The sequence below is a fragment of the Propithecus coquereli genome, unplaced genomic scaffold, assembly GCF_000956105.1.
Source record: "Propithecus coquereli isolate 6110/MARCELLA unplaced genomic scaffold, Pcoq_1.0 Scaffold567, whole genome shotgun sequence".
Classification (NCBI taxonomy): domain Eukaryota; kingdom Metazoa; phylum Chordata; class Mammalia; order Primates; family Indriidae; genus Propithecus; species Propithecus coquereli.
In genome coordinates, this window is record NW_012151585.1 from 654,803 (window position 1) to 676,297 (window position 21,495).

The window sequence follows — 21,495 nt, forward strand, 5'->3', positions numbered from 1 at the left end:
TCTCCAGGTGGATCTTCTAGTTACAACACCGAAGCAACAGAAAAACAAGTTCACATAATCAGTATTTTATAAAAATGGTTATATCCTCCCCCAAAGAAACAAAATCATCTCATCACTTACTCGCATCCATTCCTGCTCCATCATCCAAAAAGCAAAGCATAAACCCTCCTCGAAGGTCCTCCCGTCTTTCTGTAAAAGAAGCAGCTGCCATTAGTAGACTGTTACTCACCAGAGGGTAGCTACCTGGGTATTATCAGAAGGTGGATCGACACGAAGCTTGCTCCAAAAAGGTCAGGTCAAACCTAGCTTCCTAGGCTAGTGTGAATTAAACTTCAGGGTCCTTGAGGGTGTGAATTGCCATCAAAGATTCTCTAATGCTTTCTAGTTCATGACAAAGTTTGAGAGAATCTATAAGGAGGGCAGGGAATACCTGGTCTGGCACCTACCCACATCCGAGACCAATGAATGTATTTCACATACATCATCATCCTTCTGCCTCTCTCCACCTGGATTACTATCACTTCAGCCCTATGCTATAGACCCCAAGCCACTGAAGTACTCCGCCTATTACACACTGTACACTTTATCAACACTCCTCAAACTCAACAGGGTACCTCTTTGTCAGTTAAGTCTGGGGTAGCCTTCAGACAAACTGATCAAGCCAGACATGGCATGGGCATAGTGGTAAGAGCTGCTATCTAAAAAATGAATTACTGTGTCTATATATGACTGTTCCCAAGCTAACTGCCATTTCTGGGCTATTTGTATACATCATCAGATCCCCTGCTAGTTATGAGTCTTTGAAAGGGCTCTCAAGCCCAGAAGCAAGAAGGCACAAGAACAGTGAGACATGCCTGGTTTTCAGCTGGACCTGCCTGATTAGAAGGAAGAACAGTCCTTTGACAATAAGATACACAAAAGCCTTGGCAGAGCTTTCTGCACAACAGGAAAGGAACACAACAGACTGTGGCTGCCATTCCAGTCAATGGAAGAATCTCTTCCTTCAGCAGGTGTCCTCTGCAGCATCAAGTGGCAACTCAAAACAGTCCGGGTCCAAGCATGTCATGGACAATGGAGAAGCAATTCCCAAATAGGGAAGGGGGCTATACTAGTCTCCAAGGTGCCATTTGTCCCAAGGAGGACTAAGTGACCAAAGGAGAAACTAGCCTTAGAATCAGGGAAATGCAGACACAAAGAGAAGGATGTGAGGCACAGGTGTAGGCAGGGGACCCACACAAGCCAAGGAAGGAACACCAACCTCCCAGTATAGATGCTGCTTGGCAAGGAACAAAGGTAGTACTTCTAAAACAAAGGAGAGCTGTGTGAAGTACTATAGTGACAAGCCTAAGGCTGCTTTAGAGCCTGATCCCTAACTGAGGATTTTCTAAATCTCCCCCAAGTGGCAGTTCACTAACTTTCTACAACTATCTAAGCTGACAAATCTCAGTTTAAAATGTTCTTTGTCCTCCCCTCAAGCTAAAAATTCAAGTGAGTCATAACTGCCCTCTTTAAATAGACCAGTTAATGTAATCTAAAATGCTATTTCAGCAGGGCTGTAAACCATACAGATTTTCAAGCATCATTCAGTGTTCGGGAAACTGAACGTTAATTACTACCACTTCTTTTTTTTTTTTTGAGACAGAGTCTCACTTTGTTGCCCTGGCTAGAGTGAGTGCCGTGGCGTCAGCCTAGCTCACAGCAACCTCAAACTCCTGGGCTCAAGCAATCCTACTGCCTCAGCCTCCCAAGTAGCTGGGACTACAGGCATGCGCCACCATACCCGGCTAATTTTTTCTATATATTTTTATCTGTCCAATTAATTTCTTTCTATTTTTGGTAGAGACGGGGTCTCGCTCTTGCTCAGGCTGGTCTCGAACTCCCGAGCTCAAACAATCCGCCCGCCTTGGCCTCCCAGAGTGCTAGGATTACAGGCGTGAGCCACCGCGCCCGGCCAAATTTCTTGAAAGTTCAAGAAAGTTTTTGGAAGATAGAAAATTTCTTCCTGGTAGCTAGAAAATTTCTCTTTATGGTAGTGCCTCTTACCAGAGTCTGGGGAATCCAAATGAGATACGGCAAGCAAGAACGAGTATAAGAAAAGTGCAAAAAGGTTTCGAAGTTTCCATCTGGAGGAAGCAAAACGTCATATGGAGACTCAAACTGGGTCAGGTATAGAGCATCCTAAACTCTGTGTTCTAAATCTAGCCAAGAGCCATTTACTGTACATTACAGCCATAAGATTTTCATGAAGACTCTGCTTTGGGATCTAGAAACTGATTCAAGCCAAGCACATCTCACAAGTCCCCAAAGATTACCGGCATTCTTTGAACACTACCTAGAAAGTTACCTTCTAGCCCTTGTGTTAGAACTCCCAGGCTGTTTTAACACACAATCATCACTTAACAATGGGTCTGGGTCCCTCTCTGGCTCAAGGACTTCATTTCAAAGCTTTTTCATGTAGTTTACAAGGGTACAAGACCTACACTGGGAGGATCCTCCTGGTCACACAGTGGCCAATAGCCTATAAATATCTACTAGTGTCCAGATCCATGGTTGCATGCAATACTGCCTCAGGGCCAAGAAAGACTCAATACAGCAGTACTTCTTCAACTTTGTAAACAGACACGGTATGGTGTCTTTACCTGGTTACAATCCCTATGCCAATCGCTTGTTTATTCAATAACTATTTTAATATTTACTGAGCACCTCTTGTGTGCCTGACTCTACTATGAGGACAAGAGCAGTGAACAATGCAGATGTGATCATGTCTTCATGGAGCTTACAGTCTAATGGATTCTACTCTCTGCAACAGATGAAGTAAGGAGTAAAAGATCAGGTGGGTTTAACCCGAAGGAGGCCAAGAAAAGTCGGCTGGAGCAAATGTATTGTGCATTAAGAATTACCCAAAGAGCTTGTAAAAATACAGATAGAGGCCAGGTGCGGTGGCTCACGCCTGTAATCCTACCACTCTGGGAGGCCGAGGCAGGCGGACTGTTTGAGCTCAGGAGGTCGAGACCAGCCTGAGCAAGAGAGAGACCCCATCTCTACTAAAAAAAAAAAAAAAAAAAAAAAAAAAAGAAAGAAATTATCTGGATAACTAAAAATATATAGAAAAAATTAGCCGGGCATGGTGGCACATGCCTGTAGTCCCAGCTACTCGGGAGGCTGAGGCAGGAGTATCACTTGAGCCCAGGAGTTTGAGGTTGCCGTGAGCTAGGCTAACGCCACTGCACTCACTCTAGCCAGGGCAACTGTCTCAAAAAAAAAAAAAAAAAAAATATAGATAGATACTGGGCTCCACCCTGGATAGTATGATTGTGTAGGTCTGAGGTGGGGCTTGAGAATTTACATTTCTAACAAGCTCCCAGGTGATACTACACTGCCTTTGGGTGAACCAGCCTTTGAGAAGTACTGAGATAGACAAAGCAAGAACTAGAAGGCTTCCTTGCTCCAAACTATCTCCCCAGACATTCCACCGCAGAGATTCATCCCTAACACCTGATATTTACTTTAATCAATGAACTGAGTGATACCTGAAGCCTCCAAGGAAAGAACTGGCATGAAGGAGGGGGAATTCTGGACAGAGAGCCTAAGCAGCTGAAAGTTATGTGTTCCCCCTCCCATCACACATCTGGAAGCAAGAAGGGAAGACAAAGCCAAACTGCTTTCTTTGCAGGTGTGCTTCAGATCCTGGTAACAGCTATGTAAGAGTGTTAGAACCAGTCTGAAAGGTACAAATCTCCCAACATGGCCAAGTCTGCCTTGTCCAAGCCTGATATCCCTCATCCATCTCCCACTGAGAACAGAAAAAAAGAAAGCAGCAGGAGAAGAGCTCTCAAATGGAGCTATAATTAAAAAGTCAGAGGTGATATCAGAGGCGATAAAATAATGGTGTCCTTAGCAGAGGCTGCTGTAATAAAATGACATCCAAGTTCCTCAGCATATTCTGCAATCTGTTTGAGCAGTATTAATTTTCATTTCATTTGCTCTAATTTTCCATTTATTAGCCACTCCCCTGGCATCAAAAAGGAACTTTCTTTGAGGAGGTAGCACTACCTAACGCAGGAAGTCAAGAATGTCAATAAAAACACATTCTACTTTTGACAGGCAGATTATGGTCCAGCCCCAACTAATAGAATGCTCTGGGTAAACACCCCTACACTTTGAGAAGCTGGCTTCTTCTCACCCTTCTTGGGTTTAAACAGTCTTCAAAATGTGACTTTGTGGCAACTTCAAACTACATCTGATGTTTAGCAAGATTTCCAAGTTCAGTATCAATCTAGTTTCAGAATTGGAGATAAAGAAAATGCCTTCCTCCAGGTACTAAAACAATAACTTTATAATATTATTATTACTGATTCCATTACTTTTATTCTTCCTGCTAAAAGCGTTAATAAGGCCCTAAAGTAGAAAAGTGTGAGGCTAAAGGTGCCTCAGCCAAGACTTCCAATCTCAAAGTACTTAGAGCACAAGTCTTTTTCCAAAATGCTATGGTGCTTAGAGCTTCTATCACACCATTTAATCCTTAACTGTCTTGACTATTCCCTCAAGATCTAGTTATTGTTCTTTAATTATCTACAGTGTACTAATTGTCTCTCCAATTAGAGACTAAGTTCTTAAAGCAAAGACCCCATCTCATCCTCTCTAGATTTTTCCCAAAGCACAACAAAAGTAGCAATGAGCACAGAATAAAGGCACACTGGGTCTTTTTCATTTGAATTGAAATCCAAGTGTTCTGCTGCATTCTGAGTGTTAAAAACTAAATTTCCTTGATGAAACTGCCAAAGGTGATAGCAGAGAGCAGAAATGACCTTTCTCAAAAACTTCTTCTAAATACACTAGGCTATTATGTCCCTTCAACATCACTCGGAGTAGAAGCCCATTCTCTGCTTTATCATCTGTACAATGATTAAAACAGCCACAGTTTCTTTTAGAGGTAGCTGTTACCATTCCTCACGAAAGCCCACTCAGGTATAAGATGCATGCTGTGGCTTGGAAAGGCACCTCCATCTGGCCTGGCGGTTCAGTAACCATCTTCTAACATTCTTCTGCTGCGCACCCTTTTTCCTGTTACTTTTTTCTAAAAATAAAAGAAGCCTTGTTTTCACCACTTTGGCAGAGCCTTCTGAACAGACGGCTTTCAGAATTGAAGCAGCATAGCTGAGTTTTAGCTGCTCTGAAGATTCTCTTTGCTCCAAAGTACATGAGGCATGAGAAATTCATCATATCTGGTAGAGACTCTTCATAATTATATGACATTGGAGGTTCTGAGAATTACTATTTAGTTGTGTACTTCTTCCCTTTTATCAAATGCTATGTCAGAAAAACATAGCACACTAGCTAAATTGCATTTAAAAGCTGTCTTCCAAATTTTTGGTATTCAAATGACCAAAAAAGGTTCTAATACAAGGCAGAAAGTAAACTATTAAAAAAATAAATAAAAGGCCAATAATAACTACTGTTGCACCCACTCTAAAAAAAAAAATCTTACTATAAAACAGGAGCCAATCAAAGGCCGTTGACAGGTTTAAATTCCAAGCCAGTGGCTTTCTTTCCCATCTGACATCTCTGTCTGAGAACATCTCCGTAAACCTGAGCCGACCCAGTTACCAGCTGTTTTCTCCAACTGACACAAGCAACTCTCCAAGTTGGGACTGGTAATCACCAAGGACGCAGAGGGAGAAATATGGCCTCAAACAAACTCTCTCCTGGGCTGTAGAAACCACAAGCCTGGTTCACCTGCTAACTCCAACCAGTAAAATGACCAGTACTTGCTCACTTGACTCCCTACGACTTTACTCTGTCACTCTAATAAATCTCCTGTGGCTATCTGGATATCCCATGTTAGTTTCTCAAAACCAATATACTTGGTTTCTATGCCTGACAAGGGCCAACTATACCTAACTAGGGCCACCCTGTTTCTACCTATGACCTAGAGTAACAGTGCTATCTCCGCAGGCTCCAGAAACCACTCATTTTTTCTTAGACACACTAATAAAAATATTAATATTAACTAGGCGTTAGAAGAAAGGACTAAAGTCTGAGTTACCTGCATAAATATCTATTCTGGTGGCATCAGCATCTCTGTAAAATTAAAAGAAAAAATCAAGATCCAAATGAGAATATGAGATATCAACTATCTAAATGCATATTATTTTGAGTGAAATGCATAGTATTGAGTCTGTTTTCAGGAAACTACACAGAAATTCTACATACATTAAAGCTGTACTTTTACACTTGGCAACACAATTTTCCTTATATATCTGTAAAACATTTCTGAAGCCCCAAATTAAGATAATCACATGACACTTAGGACGTGGATACTTTTTTTCAATGCTGATTTCATGGTGAAAATATCTATAGGATAAACAAGAATATTTCCCTTTACACACAAAGAAATGACTCAAATATTTGTTTCTCTCACTCATTTGACTGCAATCATAAAAAAAGTTCCAGTAACTTGTGCATTTTTTCCTTCACGCTAAGAGTTTAAGAAAAAAGGAAAATAATATTAATCTGCCACAAAACCTGTGAAAACCAAGTCTTGTGGTATTTACACTGTTATCCTCCCTAACCTTGAAAGGAAGTTGGGGTCCCCCATTAGACTCCAGCCATTGGCTGAAATCATACAGATTCAGTCATCAATGAAGATTTCTATAAAGGCTTGGAATTAACTTAGTCCAATTCTGCCAATTGCAGGCAAGGAAAATGAAACCGTTTCACTGGCTTTAAATGCAAAAAACTTCTCAAAATCCACACAGTTGTACATGTACCTATTCTCAAAGATACAAAAACATTTTCAAATATGAGAGACTGGCAAAATGTATGCATGAGTAGGAATATATACTCCCAGGAATCTCTAGTTCACTGTATGATACATAAAAAAGCAGTCTGCCACCATATACCTGGTCTAAGTTAATAAGTGGCAAATTCACACAGTTTCCATTAAGCTACAATATATTTTAATTGAACAGAAAAATTATGAGGCAACCAGGATTGAAATAAAATGGGAGTTTTCCAGTTAAACAACTCAACTAGCATACTCCCATGAGCAGTCCAGTTAAGAGCAACAACAAATGTAATAACAGAATAGGTTTATTGTATAGAGATGGGTAAATATAAGAAATTATCAACAAGCTCATTAACTGGGGATCTAGTTAGAAAAACTTCTATGTCAACTCCTACCCTCTTCTTCCTTCATTAGTTATCAACACCTGGTCAATAAACGATGGGTCTGAATTTTATGTTTGCATTCAGGAATAAGACTGGGACAATATTTTCATAATATAATTATAAACGGAATCTTGATTTGGACTTTGATCTTTGTCTTGGAACCAACCCAAACTTCTGTTCAGTCTTACACAGTAACATTTATATGATTCCATCATAAAGAACTCAGTATAAGATCGTGCTGACAAGTGATTTCTTCCAAACATAGCTGCTGACAATGGAAGACACTTATTTGAATGTATTGATGTATTGTAAAAAACAAATTTTAAAAATGGAAGACATTTTGATCATTTGGAGTCATCTGACAATAAAATAAACATTTTGAGAAGACACAGAACTCTGGCATAGTTTTAAAGATATTAAACAGTATACTGTCCTGGTAGCACAAGTTAAATCAGAGCTTATCTGTCCCATTAATTTGATTCCTAAGTTTCTGTATTAATTCCCTGCAATTACCTTGCTCTAATACACAAGGGAAGTGGTTTTGGAGGTGGTAAATTCACTATTTTTCGGCTAGAACACAAAGAGCAATGAATGAATTTCAGTCAATCAAGTAACAAAGTGGAAGTATCAACTAATGTGCTATCAAAAATACTTTTTCAGTAAGAGGCCTCTGAGGAGTTGCAGCTGCTACAGAAATGTCTTCCTCTCGAGTCTTCACAGAGCAAAGGTCACCACTACCGAAAATGTTTCCACTCCAAGCACAGAATGTGTGCCTGAAGACAACATACCTTGCATTATCAACCAGTTCAGCAAGAGCACCAAATAAGAATTCATGAGTGGTTCTGAAATGATAAATAAGAGTCAGCAAAAGAATTATGAATTTAAGTATGATTCCTAATAAAGTCACAAAGAATTTAGAAGTTTTTAGAAAAAAATCTAAAATCACCATTTGTATTGTTGATTTCTGCTACTGAAATTTAAACTTCTCCACATCTTTAGTCTTTCTAGAGTTCACTAATTCCCCTCAAGTGTTAATCTTTACCAAGTCTTGTCATCTATTCAGAAATGTTTATTCTTCCTATTTTGAGTTGAGAAGCCCATCCTGAAGCATTAAGATTCCTATATATACTGACTGTTAAAAGCAGTGTTTTTCACAAATTCATATTCTGCCTATAAAAATGCCTGTATTTTATTCTTCATTGCCTTAACCAGTGGTCAGTTTCTGCACATCTCGGAGGAATAACTGTAGGATACATCTCATAAATAAATACCATCTTTATGAAGTTTTGAATAATATGGTAACCGTGTATTTACCCAACTGAAATTTTGAGCAGCCTCCCAGAGGAGATGACCATCAATGGCTCACTTCCTCAAATGGATTAACTTTAACACAGGCCCTAGGAAACCACACCAAGCTCTTGTCCTCCCAGAAGGAATTGTTCAAGACAGTCTTGGAGTCCTCTGTTTAATGTAGAGGAAATTTCTGTTTTTAGGCAAAATGTGAGAAAGTCAAGAAGTGGGTTATTCTCTCCTTTCTCTCCCTCTTTGGAATGGACTATTTTTGCTTATAAATTGCACAACAGGGCCGGCGCGGTGGCTCACGCCTGTAATCCTAGCTCAGGAGTTCGAAATCAGCCTGAGCAAGAGCGAGATCCCGTCTCTACTAAAAGAAAGAAGAGAAAGAAATTAACTGAACAACTAAAAATATATAGAAAAAATTAGCCGGGCATGGTGGCGCATGCCTGTAGTCCCAGCTACTCGGGAGGCTGAGGCAGGAGGATCGCTTGAGCCCAGGAGTTTGAGGCTGCTGTGAGCTAGGATGACGCCACAGCACTCTAGCCGGGGCAACACAGTGAGACTCTGTCTCAAAAAAATAAATAAATAAATAAATTGCACAAGTGTTTGAGTTTCCTTTTTTCACTGATAGATCACACACAGGTATTGGTAAAGCAAAATGCTAACAAGTTATCCATTGAGCATGCTCAATTTACACTCTGTATTTTCCATTAACAGTCCACATTAAATATAAAAGTCAGATGTGTCCCCATAGAACTACCAAAAAAAACCAGCTTGACTTTTTATTTTTTTTTGAGACAGGGTCTCACTCTGTTGCCCAGGCTGGAGTGCAGTGGCATGATCATAGCTCACAGCAACCTCAAATTTCTGGGCTCAAGGGATCCTCCTGCCTCAGCCTCCTGAGTAGCTGGGACTACAGGTGCAAGTCACCACACCCAGCTAACTTTTTCTATTTTTGTCTCTTGCTCAGACTGGTCTTGAACCCCTGACCTCAAGTGATCCTCCCATCTCAGCCTACAAGTGCTAGGATTATTGGTGTGAGCCACCACGCCCAGCCAGCTTGACTTTTAAGTAGAGAAAATACAAAATCATTAACCCACATAAGACATTACCATCAATTTTTCAAAAATACCCAATTTATTCCTGCTTTTTTGCATAAAAACTTCAACCAATAACCAAACTGAAAATTTTTAAATGAAATGTATCAATATTAAATAACCAGCATCCAGGATCTCTGATCACTTACCATATTGTTTTAAACAAATTGTGAAAGATTTGTTTATAAAATAAATACTCATAACCGAACTGTCCAGGAACACTGGTATTTCCTCCTCAAGTAACTCATCAAATTTTTACAAATGCAAATTTTGAATTAAATAAAACTACCAGTTCTTGGAATTGTACGAAGAACTTTTCCCCATAAGATCAGTGAATGTATCTGTTGCTAATCCAAAAGCATACTTATATACAACCAATAAATATATTGTAACAAAAAAATTTTATCATCAATTCATCAAGAAACTGAACTCAAATTCTTCTGGCTAAAATCCAATTAATTATTTTACATAGAAGAGTCAAATTTCTAAAGGAAAACGACCTACATAAAATAGCCATATCTTTAATTAATAAAATATTTAAGTCTCCAGGATTACCACTTTAAATTCTTCAAATTATCAATTGAATAAACAAAAATGTATTCTGTAAATTACTCCAGTAAAGAAATAGGGGGAAATAAACTGGAAAAATAAGGTGACCTGTTGAAGGTAATGTAGGTTAAAAGCAAATCTGACATTTGTTCTCAAGCTTTCAACCAGTCATTTTCCTGACTTACAGGTGACTTAGAAACTTACAAAGTGAATGAGTTTTCAATACTCTAAAATTTTTTTTAACTTGGAGGACTGTTATATAGAAATATAAAATAACTAATTTTATTGCAATACTTCTCATTTCAACATGAATTTGTACTTTAATGTAAATCAAGGAAAATCAGACATACAGCTCCTGGGGGAAAAGACAAGAGCACAACTGTAAGAATGAGACTGTAACTTAAATCAGAATGCACTAAAATAAATAAGTTAAAGAATAAGTAAAAGAATAAAGTTTCTGGGCTTTGGTAGTGAGAATAGTGAATCTGAGTAATCTGGAAAACTAATTCTGATGCCCTTTGCTTTTTTCTTGTACAAGGAAACCAAAAACAGAAATAGCATCTGCTTCTCAGCAATACATATTTCTGATTGCTTCACATGAAAATGAGACATAAGCAGCCAATAAGCAGATCTCAAAAGGACAAGCACAGAGCACCTCTGGCTAAGTTTTCATTGCTTTCTACACAATGTTTAGAAATGTGTCTGGTACATTTAGAATCTAAAAAAAAAATTCCAAATGGTCTTTGTTGTTCCACACAGTATCAATGCTGTTCCACACATACATATTATATTTCAGATAAGCTAACAGATAACTTTAAAATGTAGTTAATGGCTACTTTTGTGATGGCAGTACACATCATAATAGGAGCCTTCTGTGACAACTGTTGCTAAGGTCAGAGACAGTATTCAGAATCTTCTCCAGACCTCCAATTGATTGATGGATCTTCCAGATACTAAAGTCAGGGTTATAAATACTTCTTAAAATCATAAGAATCAAAAACATACCAATTGTATAAGTTCTCTTTTTTCCCAAATAATATTCCAAGAAGTGCACTCATTTCTAGCTAGCATTTGAGACAGAATGGATAAAAATCAAAAGAAATTTTTTTCTTCAAAGACCTAAAAATCTTCCGCATGTGATCCAAGAAAGATAAACCATATGGGAAAAGACAAGGGTTTTTTATTTATTTATTTATTTTTTGAGACAGAGTCTTGCTCTGTTGTCTGAGCTAGAGTGTCATGGCATCAGTCTAGCTCACAGCAACCACAAACTCCTGGGTTCAAGCAATCCACTTGCCTCAGCCTCCCTAGTAGCTGGGACTACAGGTGAGCACCACCATGCCTGGCTATTTTTTCTATTTTTAGTAGTTCCCAGCTAATTATTTCTATTTTTAATAGAGATGGATCTCACTCTTGCTCAGGCTGGTCTTGATCTCCTGAGCTCAGGTGTTCCTCCCACCTCGGCCTCCCAGAGTATATATTAGCATTACAGGTGTGAGCCACCGCACCCGGCCAACGACAAAGATTTTTAATAAACCTGTTCACTTTCAACTGTTTGTGGCTTTTATTCCACTGTGCCACAGCAGAAATAGTTTTTCAGCTCAGCATTTCTAACAACAAATTCACATGTAAATTAGCTTGTTATGTAAGGAAAATGGTCTTCCTATTTATATTCAGCCTGATTGAAATCAATAGATTATCCACAAGCCCATCACATAGTGATAGCTTCTGTTGAATTCCTGGATATACTGACAATAGTTAACTACCTTAATTGCTAGAAAATAAAGCTGAGAAATTCTGGAGCAACTATTTATATTCAAATGGATTTAATATATTTAGTGTGTGAACCTACATTTCAACAGGCTTAAAAGTCTTACAGGTCTCTGAGTTGACAGGTTCCTCTACATTCACTTCACATACAGATTAAAACAACCCAAAAATATCATATGGCCAAGACAGTAAGTAATTAAAGATGCCGAAAAGAATAGGCATAAACAGTAAGCATCTCATACTTAAGCATCCTGCTCTATCAGACCATTTAGCAGTTTACTGCTAACGAAGTGACTTAAGATACGCATCTTAGGCTAAAGGAACATCACTACCACTACTGCATCTGGAATACCAGTCACAAAACCCATCAGCAAAGAGAATTAACAGCATAAAACTCCTTTTATTTAAAAACCCTAATTTTTATCATCTCATACTAGCAACAACCAGCATTAAAAGAAATTGGCTTAGGACTGTCAGGTTACCATGCGAATTTCCTAGGCCTGTTTTAAGCCTCACCGTTGATATAACCAAGAGGATAACCATCAACAGTTACCACAAACCACATACAAAAGTAGTTCAGAACAGATGTTCACTGTCTCCAACAGATGTTCCACAACTAACAATTTATCCGCCTAACCGCTAGCACCAAACATCAAGTTGCCACACACTGATGAACTTTTGATTTACATAAACTAGTACTGCAAAGAGAACAATCACCACCTACATGTTTACTGTATATCACGTATGAGCTAAGAACTTCATAAACATTATTTTATGTAATTCTCATAAACGCTGTCAGATTAGCCCCATTTTACAGATGAAGAAACTTGAGGATCAAGAGGCTGACCTGCCCAAGGCTACAGCCAGGAAACAGTCAAACATAGGTTTGGCTGGCTCCCAAGCACAGTCTTTTCCCTTCACCACACTGATTTCCAAACTTCTAGTCTGGGCTCTGCTTGTAAGTCTGTATTAAATGAGAAGTAAACAAGGGCCATTTCTTTCATAACTCAAAATATGGCAGTATCATAGCTATCAGACACTCTACAATGGTCTTGTGTTTTAAAATTTTAACAAAACAAAGGAGAAGGTACTATAAGACAAATCCTGCCTTCTCTGAAGGTGACTTACTGAACCATGTAACACAGAGATGGCTCATTTTCCATCACTGTATGTTACAAGTTACATCATGTGAGAATTTAAAAATTTGTTTCCTCTAAAAATGAACTTCTAATCAGGTCACCACAATAAAGAAATCTCTTGAAATTGGTTACAAGCAAAAAACTTATCTTGGTGTTCTAGGGTTCATACTTTCTTCTGGTAAGACTAGACACACTGAAGAGTAGAACTTGAAAGGTCAAAGTTGTAATCCAGATAAGAAATCCCAGAGCTTCCAAAATGATACTCCAAACCTCAAACGTTCATGCAAGCAGGTGGCTCCAGTTCAACATGGGTAAGTCAAAGTCACAGAAAATTCTCCAACTTCAATAAGTGAATTAACTGAAGTTTGCTTCTTTTCCTTGACACTGTCTACATAACTATCATTAATAAGCTATAAAACAGCAAAAGAAAAAAAAAAAGGAGGGAGAAATATCCCAGAATCTTCAAATTAGAGACTGAGATAAAATTGAACACTTTAAAGCGGGAAGTAAACCCTTTGCTTTACAGACAAATAAGCCCTTGAAAATAAAACTGACTGGAGTCAGCACTGCCTAATGGTTAAAAGCACTAACCACTGGGGTCAGATAAATCTTTTTGTCTTGGCACCTTAATCCTGTTACTTAGCAGCTACATAACTGTTAACACGTAACTTAATCTCTGTGAGCCTCAGTTTCCTCATACGAAAAATAGGAATAATCCTTACCCCATAGAGTTGCTGTAGATTACCTTAGACAATGTTTACAACAGTGACAGGCATGAAGCAATTAACTTTTACTACTATTTTATGATCACATAAAGCCTTTGGTGAAGCTGGAACAAGATCTCAGATTCTGAAGTCCAGTTCATAGTCTTCTAAGATTATCATAAAATCCATAATTCCAGATTGGCACTGTCATTCCAAAACTCAGAACTGAGATAACTATTTATCGAACGTGAACACTGAAGTGGCCTTCAACTGCTGTTCTTAACATGGCAATTCAAATACAAAGAAGGACACTAAAGATTTTCCCCAAGACTGTCCCATCAACTAGCTGAGTAACCTTACATCAGTAACCTCATCTAACTGGGTTTCAGGTTCATCATGAGTGTGTGAGAATTCACTTACATGATCTCTACAGTACCTTCTCTAAAATTCTGTAGTTCAATAATAAGCTTCCTAAACAAAACAAAATAAAACGAGGCTCTGATTATTTGGCAATTTACTTCACTACTCAGAAAAATTGTATTTCCTTGACAGGAAAACAGCAAAAAGTTAAAGACATTAGGAATCACAAATAACATGTTCTCTTTTCTATAAAAGGCTAAAAATCATTGCACTGCTATTACTGGACAGCTGAAGTCTACACTCCCAACTCTCTCAACCAGACAACCACTCTCTAGTTCTTCAAATAACTCTGGACTATTCATCTAGCTGCTCATCACCTCTCCAGGTACTAAAATCACAGAATACTTACCTTCATCTCAAAAGTAACAGGTGAATGTATTAAAACACTAAAGTAGTTTTGACCCCACTAGATAACTTCCAAAGAGAGTGGGCATAACGATTAACCATGAAACATTCCAGACCAAACTGGAATGATGGTAATCTCTTCATGAATTTAAGAACCATGAACACCATATGTTTCTGCGGAAATTTGGGGGAAAGACTATCTAAATCAAGGGTTTAAACAAATTGCCATTTCCTACTTAGTATATACAAACTACATGGGCTATAGGGAGCAATTTCCCAGGAAGATAAAGCCAACTGTTTGCCGGGAAAAAAAAAAAATTTCTTCTCACAAGTTGTCATTTAAATGTCTTCATTCTTTTTTTGCCTTGTTAGAAAGTAAACACTTGTTATAAACCCAAATGTTTGGGCTGTCCTCACTAGAAAGGAGAAACAGTTGATACTAAAATAGTCCAACTTCTGGTGATCCAATAGAGAACTTGCTAGATTCCTAATGAAACAACTCAATATATTGACTTCAAATAACTGAAGTTTGCATTCAGAAAATTTTGATCCAATAAATGAAAATCAGATTCTTCTGGATTAGCAACAACTATTTCACTGATCTCAGTTCTTCAATACAGAGCTCATGACATCCAGTGATGCATTTCACTCCAGTGATAGATCCCAAAAAGTAAAAAAGCAAAATTTTCTGGGGAAAGGGTGTCCGTATTATTATCAAGGAATGAGTTATTGGTGACCTCGGTGGCACCTATAGGATACTTACGAATTTGTGTGCAGATATTCAAAGGTTAGCTGAGCTCGATTCAGACTGCTGTAATTTGTGAAAGCCATAACTGCAAGGAGGTCTCCAGTCTTTTACCCACTAACTGGGAAATATAACCTTATAATGGAATAGTTTTTCCAGAATTCTTTCCAGTAAAGGTTTAATAAGTCTGTGCTCCTTAGTGGCAGTTAACCAAGGTTACCTAGTATCTATCCAAAATATTATTTAAAGAGATGTTTAAAATTACAATCGATTTCTTCTTTTTTTTTCTTCTCAATGACTATGACGTAATATTTTGGAAATATTTCACTGGTCTCATAAACCTGCAGTCCTAAGGAGCTTTTAGCGTTAAGTTGCGATAGCTCAATCCGGAAAATCTGAGTCGAATGTGGATGGTCTTGGAGCAGAGGGTCCTTGAGTCGGCAGTTTATTACTCCTCCATCTTCATTTTCTCCGAGACTTTTTTATTCCTCCAAATTTCCTCTTCTGGAAATTTACCAATCCGGAAACTTACCAATCCGGAAATTTACCCACTTCTGTCAGAAAACGGAACAGGCACCCCTATCTTCACCACCAGTGCTGCGAGCTTCCTTAAATAGACCCTAAATCGGCGATCAATGTGTCCGTGGAGTGCATATGGCGCTGGTTCCGGCTTCACCACTTCCCAAATGAAAAAACTCCCAGGCGCTGACGATTTTTTTCAAAGCCCGACCAAACCCAGCTCGCCGTCCCGCCCCAATTTCCTCAGGGTGGTGGGGCAAATTACCTCACACTGGCCCCTGAAACGCCTCACAATTGACCCGCCCAAATTACTTCAGGCGGCCCGCGCCCCTCCCCCACTTCCCTCAGACAGCGGCCTTAGCCTCTCAGGCCGTTCCCGGGCCTCGGTCCCGTGGCCTCCTCCTCGCGGAGAGAAGTTAATCCCAGTTTTCAAGGACCCGAACGAGGGCAGCGGCGAGCGCGCCACCCAACCGGGCGTTGGCCGGAGCTCACAGCTGCCTTTGTCCCTCCCCGAGGAATTGGAACCCCACAACCGCAGCGCGCTCTCAGAACCATGTGCTGCCGCCGCCGCCGCCGCCGCTGCCGCCCGCGCGCGCGCGCGCGCGCGCGCTGAATGAGATGATGTCAGGACTCAGCTCCGCGAAACTCGGTGTTTAACGATGCTTTGCCGCCGCCGCCGCCACAGCAGCCACAGCCACCATAGCCACTGCTTTGTCTCCGCTGGTGCACACCGCCCAGGCCACCTCGCGCACTCCCCGACGCCCCAAGCCCCTGAGGCCTCCGCGGAGCATTCCGCCAATCACAAAGCTGCAGCTCCTCCCGCCCCCGCCCTGATGCACCGCCTCCTGATTGGCGGGCTGCGTACCCCCACGTGACCGGATCTTGGTTGGCCGGTCCCGCCCCTGTCACGTGAGAGCGCGCGCCTGTCTTCCTGCTTTCCTGACCCTCTCCGCCATTTAAAGAAACAGTACCGGGGGCGGGCCGAGCGACGCAGTCGGGACGGTAGCTGCGGCGCGGACCGGAGGAGCCATCTTGTCTCGTTGCCGGGGAGTCAGGCCCCTAACTCGAAGAAGCCCTGGCGCGCCCTCCCCCCCTCCCCGGTCTGGTAGGGCGAAGGAGTGGGCGCGCGGTCGATCGAGCGATCGGTTGGCGGCTCTTTCTCCTGCTCTGGCATCCAGCTCTTGGGGCGCAGGCCCGGCCGCCGCGGCGCGCGCCCGGTGGCCGTTGGCGCTCGCGCCGCGTCTTTCTTCTCGTACGCAGAACTCGGGCGGCGGCCTATGCGTTTGCGATTCGACGAGGAGTCGTCCGCGTGGTCGGTGGCGGGGGGCAGCTGCTCCGCCCCGCTCCGGGGGAGGCGGCGGCGGCAGCGGGTTTTGGCGCGGCCGGGGAGGCGGGGGTGGCCGGGGCCGGTCTGGAGGCCTGGCGCCACCCTTCCGGGCCTGCACGGACCCAGTTGGGGGGGCAGGAGGGGGCCGGAGGATGGTTGGTGGTGGGCTTTCTACTTTGCCTTTTCCTCCTCATGCCGCCTTAGTGAGGGGCGGGAGCTCTGGCGGCAGCTCCGGGGTGGGGAGAAGAGCTCCGGAGTCGGAAGACCTGAGTTTGCCTCCGGGCCTAGCCACCAGCTGGCCGAGTGACCTTAGGCAAGTCACTCTGTAATTTGTCTGCGCCTCAGTTTCCTCTGCCTGTCAATGTGTGTGGAATTGAAAGCGCTTTGTAAACTACAAAGCGTTGGTGTATGTAAAGGATGATTATTGTTTGTGATGTTTTTTTGAGTTGTAAGACAATTTAGCAATTGTCTAATCCTTGCATTTTGAACCTGGAAACCTTGGATTGGAGTTGGAGCTTCCCAAACTCCCTGAAATTGTATGCGGAAATTTGTGGGAATGGTTATTTTAGGGGAATGATGATCCATCGCTAGCAAGTTTTCAGTGGGGGATGTGACGCAGAAGAGTTAAGAACCATGATTCTTTTATGCCGCAGGGAGGAAACTGAGGCCTAGATGTCATTTGGGACCCTTCACAACCAATTTGAAGCCCCTGTTTGAGTCCCTGGGATATGTGAGCTGTTTCTATGCATAATGGATATTCGGGGTAACCACACTCCCCTGCTTGGCTTCTATTTTGAATTCTTTCTTTCACCATGGGGTGCCTGAAGGGTGGCTGATGCATATGGTACAATGGCACCCAATATAAAGCAGCTACAATTAGGCGTGGATGTGTTCTCTAGTATCAAGAAGCTTATTTAATCTTTGGTCCAGCAACTCTTTGTTTTGTGCTGCTTGTATGGTGCCTGGCTACATTTTTGACTCTTTGACCATTTTCCACAACCATGGTTGCCATCCATTACTTGCTCCTACTTTTTATGCCTAGTCTGTGTGGTTGGTAGTGAACAGGCTTATTTTTAAATGATGCTGCCAAGCCCAGCTAATTAATGGTGTGTGGATTTTTAGCAAGTGGGCTCACTGGAACAGACTGAACCAGGCATGGAATTCCTGAAGATGTTTGGGGCTTTTTTATTAACTGAAGGTTAACATTCTCTGGAGAGTTTTGTTAGATCTCCTGCAGAACCTCAAAATCAGTAGATTTGGAAGTGGTTCAAAGCTTAAGTTTTTCCCAGCCTGCCTTGTATTCTAATTGCTTGCAATTGTGATACTAAGATGGCCAAAATGCCAGGTTTTGTTTCTTTGTTAATTGTCAGCCGCTTTTATCAAATTCCAGGCCATTATCCAGCAAGCACTAAAAATGTTTGAACAGTTGGATTTCAAACATTTTCATTTTGTGGAGTGGTGCTTACCAAGTGGTACAGCTCTAAGCAAGTGAACACAAACACATTTTAAGTGTATTTTGTCTGATTAGATGTTAGCCAATTTTACTATTTCATTCAAATGTCTGAAAAAAATCAATGGACTATGCCCTTTACCTAAAGAGCAGAGACAAATAATCTCACTTCCAGAGAAATGACTGTTTTGGAGAAAAATGTGTTGGTCTTTTAGCTCTTTTATAAGTAAATCTGGATGTACCTCAAAAGAATCTTAAGACTGTAGTGATAAGATGCTTTCCTCAGAAGAAAAGAGGCAAAAGACAACTGGAACTCAGAGCTTGAAATTCTTTGTTAAAACAAGATGTCCAGGACTGGAAGTTGAAAAAGTTTCACTACAGTGTTCTGCAATAGTTCGAGCAGATGTCTTTCATTGTAGCCGCAGCTATGGACTCCACATTTCCGAGTTTTCAAGAACTAGACCTGGAACCTGAAAGAGCTTGTCAGGATGTGACAAGAAGAACACTGAAGGTAGATTATTTTTTATTTTTCAATTTTGGGACTGTTGACCTTGCTGTGAGAAGAGAGGCAACGACTGAGCAAGCACTGCCACCAGCGCTGTTACTGGGAATTAGAAGACCTGAGTTTTTGTCTAGACCCTCAGTGCAAACTGAGGATGCTCCATCCAAAGTGAATTACGGTACTTGTCATTTTCCAAAATGCATTATTTTTTGCCACCTCCACACTTTCGTTCATACTCTCTCCTGTACTCTAGTATAAATGCGCTCCTCTGGTTGTTCACCTGTGAAAACTCTGCTATTTCCTCAATATTCAACTCAGATGCTCTCTTTTCTGTGAGTTTCCCAACTTTAGGCAGAAATGAACTTCTTTAAGTTTTATGACATATATCTTTATCCTGGTGTACAACATCTTGTAAAATATTTACCTGCATTTGCTCTTTTTGCAGATAGCAAACTCCTTGAAAGCAAGGGCCTTGTTTAATGCATCTTTGCCCACACATACCACCACCTATGATGAAGCATTTATTAGAAAGGAGGAGTATAGAGGGCAGGCTATCTCAGAATAAGCACTCAGTAAGTGTTTGCGTAATTGCTGTGTGATAACTAAAATTAGTCTTAATTAGAAGAAAAGTCACTAGATACGGGCTATGTTTCTTCTTTTATTTTGTTTTATTATTTTTTGATTCTAAATTTTAAAGATCTAGGGAGCCCTCAGACATAAAGAGAACCTGTATGTTGAATGGGGTATTACCTACAGAAGGATGCAAGGCCTTAATCTCTCCTACTCAAGATGGGATCTTGTTAAAGTGAAAGTTAAGGGCTGCTTTTAAAAGGAGACAATTTGAGGACCACATTGGAAAAGGAAGAAAGGCAGTATCTCCTTTGCTATTGTTGGTATATAAACTTAAAATCTCAATTCTTTTTGTGCCACTTTTGGAGCCACTTCCTCTCCAAACCACCTAATGTCTAGCAGCCTAAATATAATCAGATTACTCCCCCAAGGTATGAGGCTTGGGATAGTTACTCTTTGTTGCTTTCCTGAGATAGTTTGTTCTCAACAGTTGGGAGACAGTCTTTGCCAGAGAGCTCTTTGTGTTCTGATTAACAATCGCTGATAATAAGGCTTTTGTGTTTTTCTTTGGGAGGTGAGGGTTGTTCGCTTTTTGTTTTCATTTATCACTCATCAGTGTGGAAGCCAAGTTTGTCAAGAATTAGTATCCATCAGGCAGCTGATATGCTGACAGCAGGCCCACCCCAGTGTTACAGTCATGTGTTTTGTAATTCCATGCATTTGTTATCTCACCTGTTTTGTCCCTGCCCCTTCTAGTCCTGTGCCTCCTGATTGCTGAGTGTTCACCTGGACCTTCTGACTACCTTCCTTGTGCTATTGCATCAGCCTACAGATCTGGTACCTGGATTTTTGCCCATGGTGATTCCTGCCACCTTACTACTGAAGAAGATACCATTCCAGTGGACCACTGGTGACCCAAAAGACATTCAGCCATTATTATGTGGCCTTTACCTCCACTCCTGTCCTACCCAGCACAGCCCTTTGTAGTGAAGTCAGAGTCCTCGAGCCAAACAGCTGAAGCTACTTTATCACAACAAAGGCCTAGTTTGTTCTATGAGTCTGCATTTCATTTCTTCAATTAAAGCCTTCAGAGACACACAATAAATTTGGACCAGGGGATTTTTAGTTATTAATGCTGTCTGAAGAAAGGCAACATCTCTTTGAGAACAGCATTGGGCCGGTACCCCACAATTGCAAATAATTGAAGTTCGTGAACTATCTAGGATCCCATCAAGGTCACTGGACCCTGTTCTTTTTCAACTTCAAATCTACAGTAACCTACTGAATGAGAAAGCAGATAATCTGACCCATTGGGATCAAAACAAAGGAACAGTGAACTCCTCATAGCATCATCTTTGGGATTACTCAGGAACCAGGACTTTTTTACACAAATGTAAGAAATTCTACCAAGGAATCCCTTTACCTAGCAGGATCTCACAAGGCTCCAATCAGATGTCAGAAAAGGCCTCTTGATACATCAGGTAGAACCTTTACAGTAATCCCCTCTGTTTATATAGCACTTTACAGTTTGAAAGCACCTTTACATACATTTATCTCTTAATTATCACTTTTTGCAAATGAGGGAATGGAAATTCAAAAGGTTAATAAGCAGTTTTCCAAGGTGTCACAGCTACGAAGTGGTAGAGGCCAGGCCTTCTGACTCCCAGTCCATTGCTTTCCTTGGAATTGACTTAGCTTCCACTTTACCTACAGTGTTAAAAATGGCTGGAGATAGGGAACCCCAGGAAAATTTCCAATTTCCCAATCAGGTGCCCCAGTCACACAGGATGTCATAAGTGTAATTATGTGATAACTCTACCTAGACCCATATCCCATGGCAATATTCCTAAGATTTAGGAGCATACTATCTCCACGTGGTAGATTGTCCAGTC

The 21,495-nt window shown here is 40.9% G+C and overlaps 1 protein-coding gene and 1 pseudogene across 5 annotated transcripts in view; one reads left to right on the forward strand and one right to left on the reverse strand.

Moving 5' to 3' along the window:
• Positions 1 to 16,421, reverse strand: part of MORC2 (MORC family CW-type zinc finger 2) — a 39,703-nt gene extending 23,282 nt beyond the window's left edge. For 2 of the 4 annotated variants that reach the window (XM_012658004.1, XM_012658003.1), the window contains exons 1-4: positions 15,254 to 16,421; positions 7,959 to 8,012; positions 6,047 to 6,081; positions 121 to 189 (exon numbers count right to left, since the gene is read on the reverse strand). In XM_012658004.1, coding sequence (XP_012513458.1) covers positions 121 to 189; positions 6,047 to 6,081; positions 7,959 to 8,012; positions 15,254 to 15,321 — 226 coding nt within the window. In that variant the 5' untranslated portion in view covers positions 15,322 to 16,421. Of the gene's footprint in view, positions 1 to 120; positions 190 to 2,043; positions 2,073 to 6,046; positions 6,082 to 7,958; positions 8,013 to 8,484; positions 8,510 to 15,253 lie in introns of those variants that run through there. The other 2 variants (XM_012658006.1, XM_012658005.1) reach the window with 2 other exon arrangements.
• Positions 16,422 to 16,722: 301 nt separating this feature from the next.
• LOC105821310 lies at positions 16,723 to 20,751 on the forward strand (annotated as a pseudogene). Its single transcript, XR_001138056.1, has 2 exons — positions 16,723 to 19,211; positions 20,360 to 20,751. The product of XR_001138056.1 is annotated as an uncharacterized LOC105821310 (transcript).
• Positions 20,752 to 21,495: the final 744 nt, after the last annotated feature.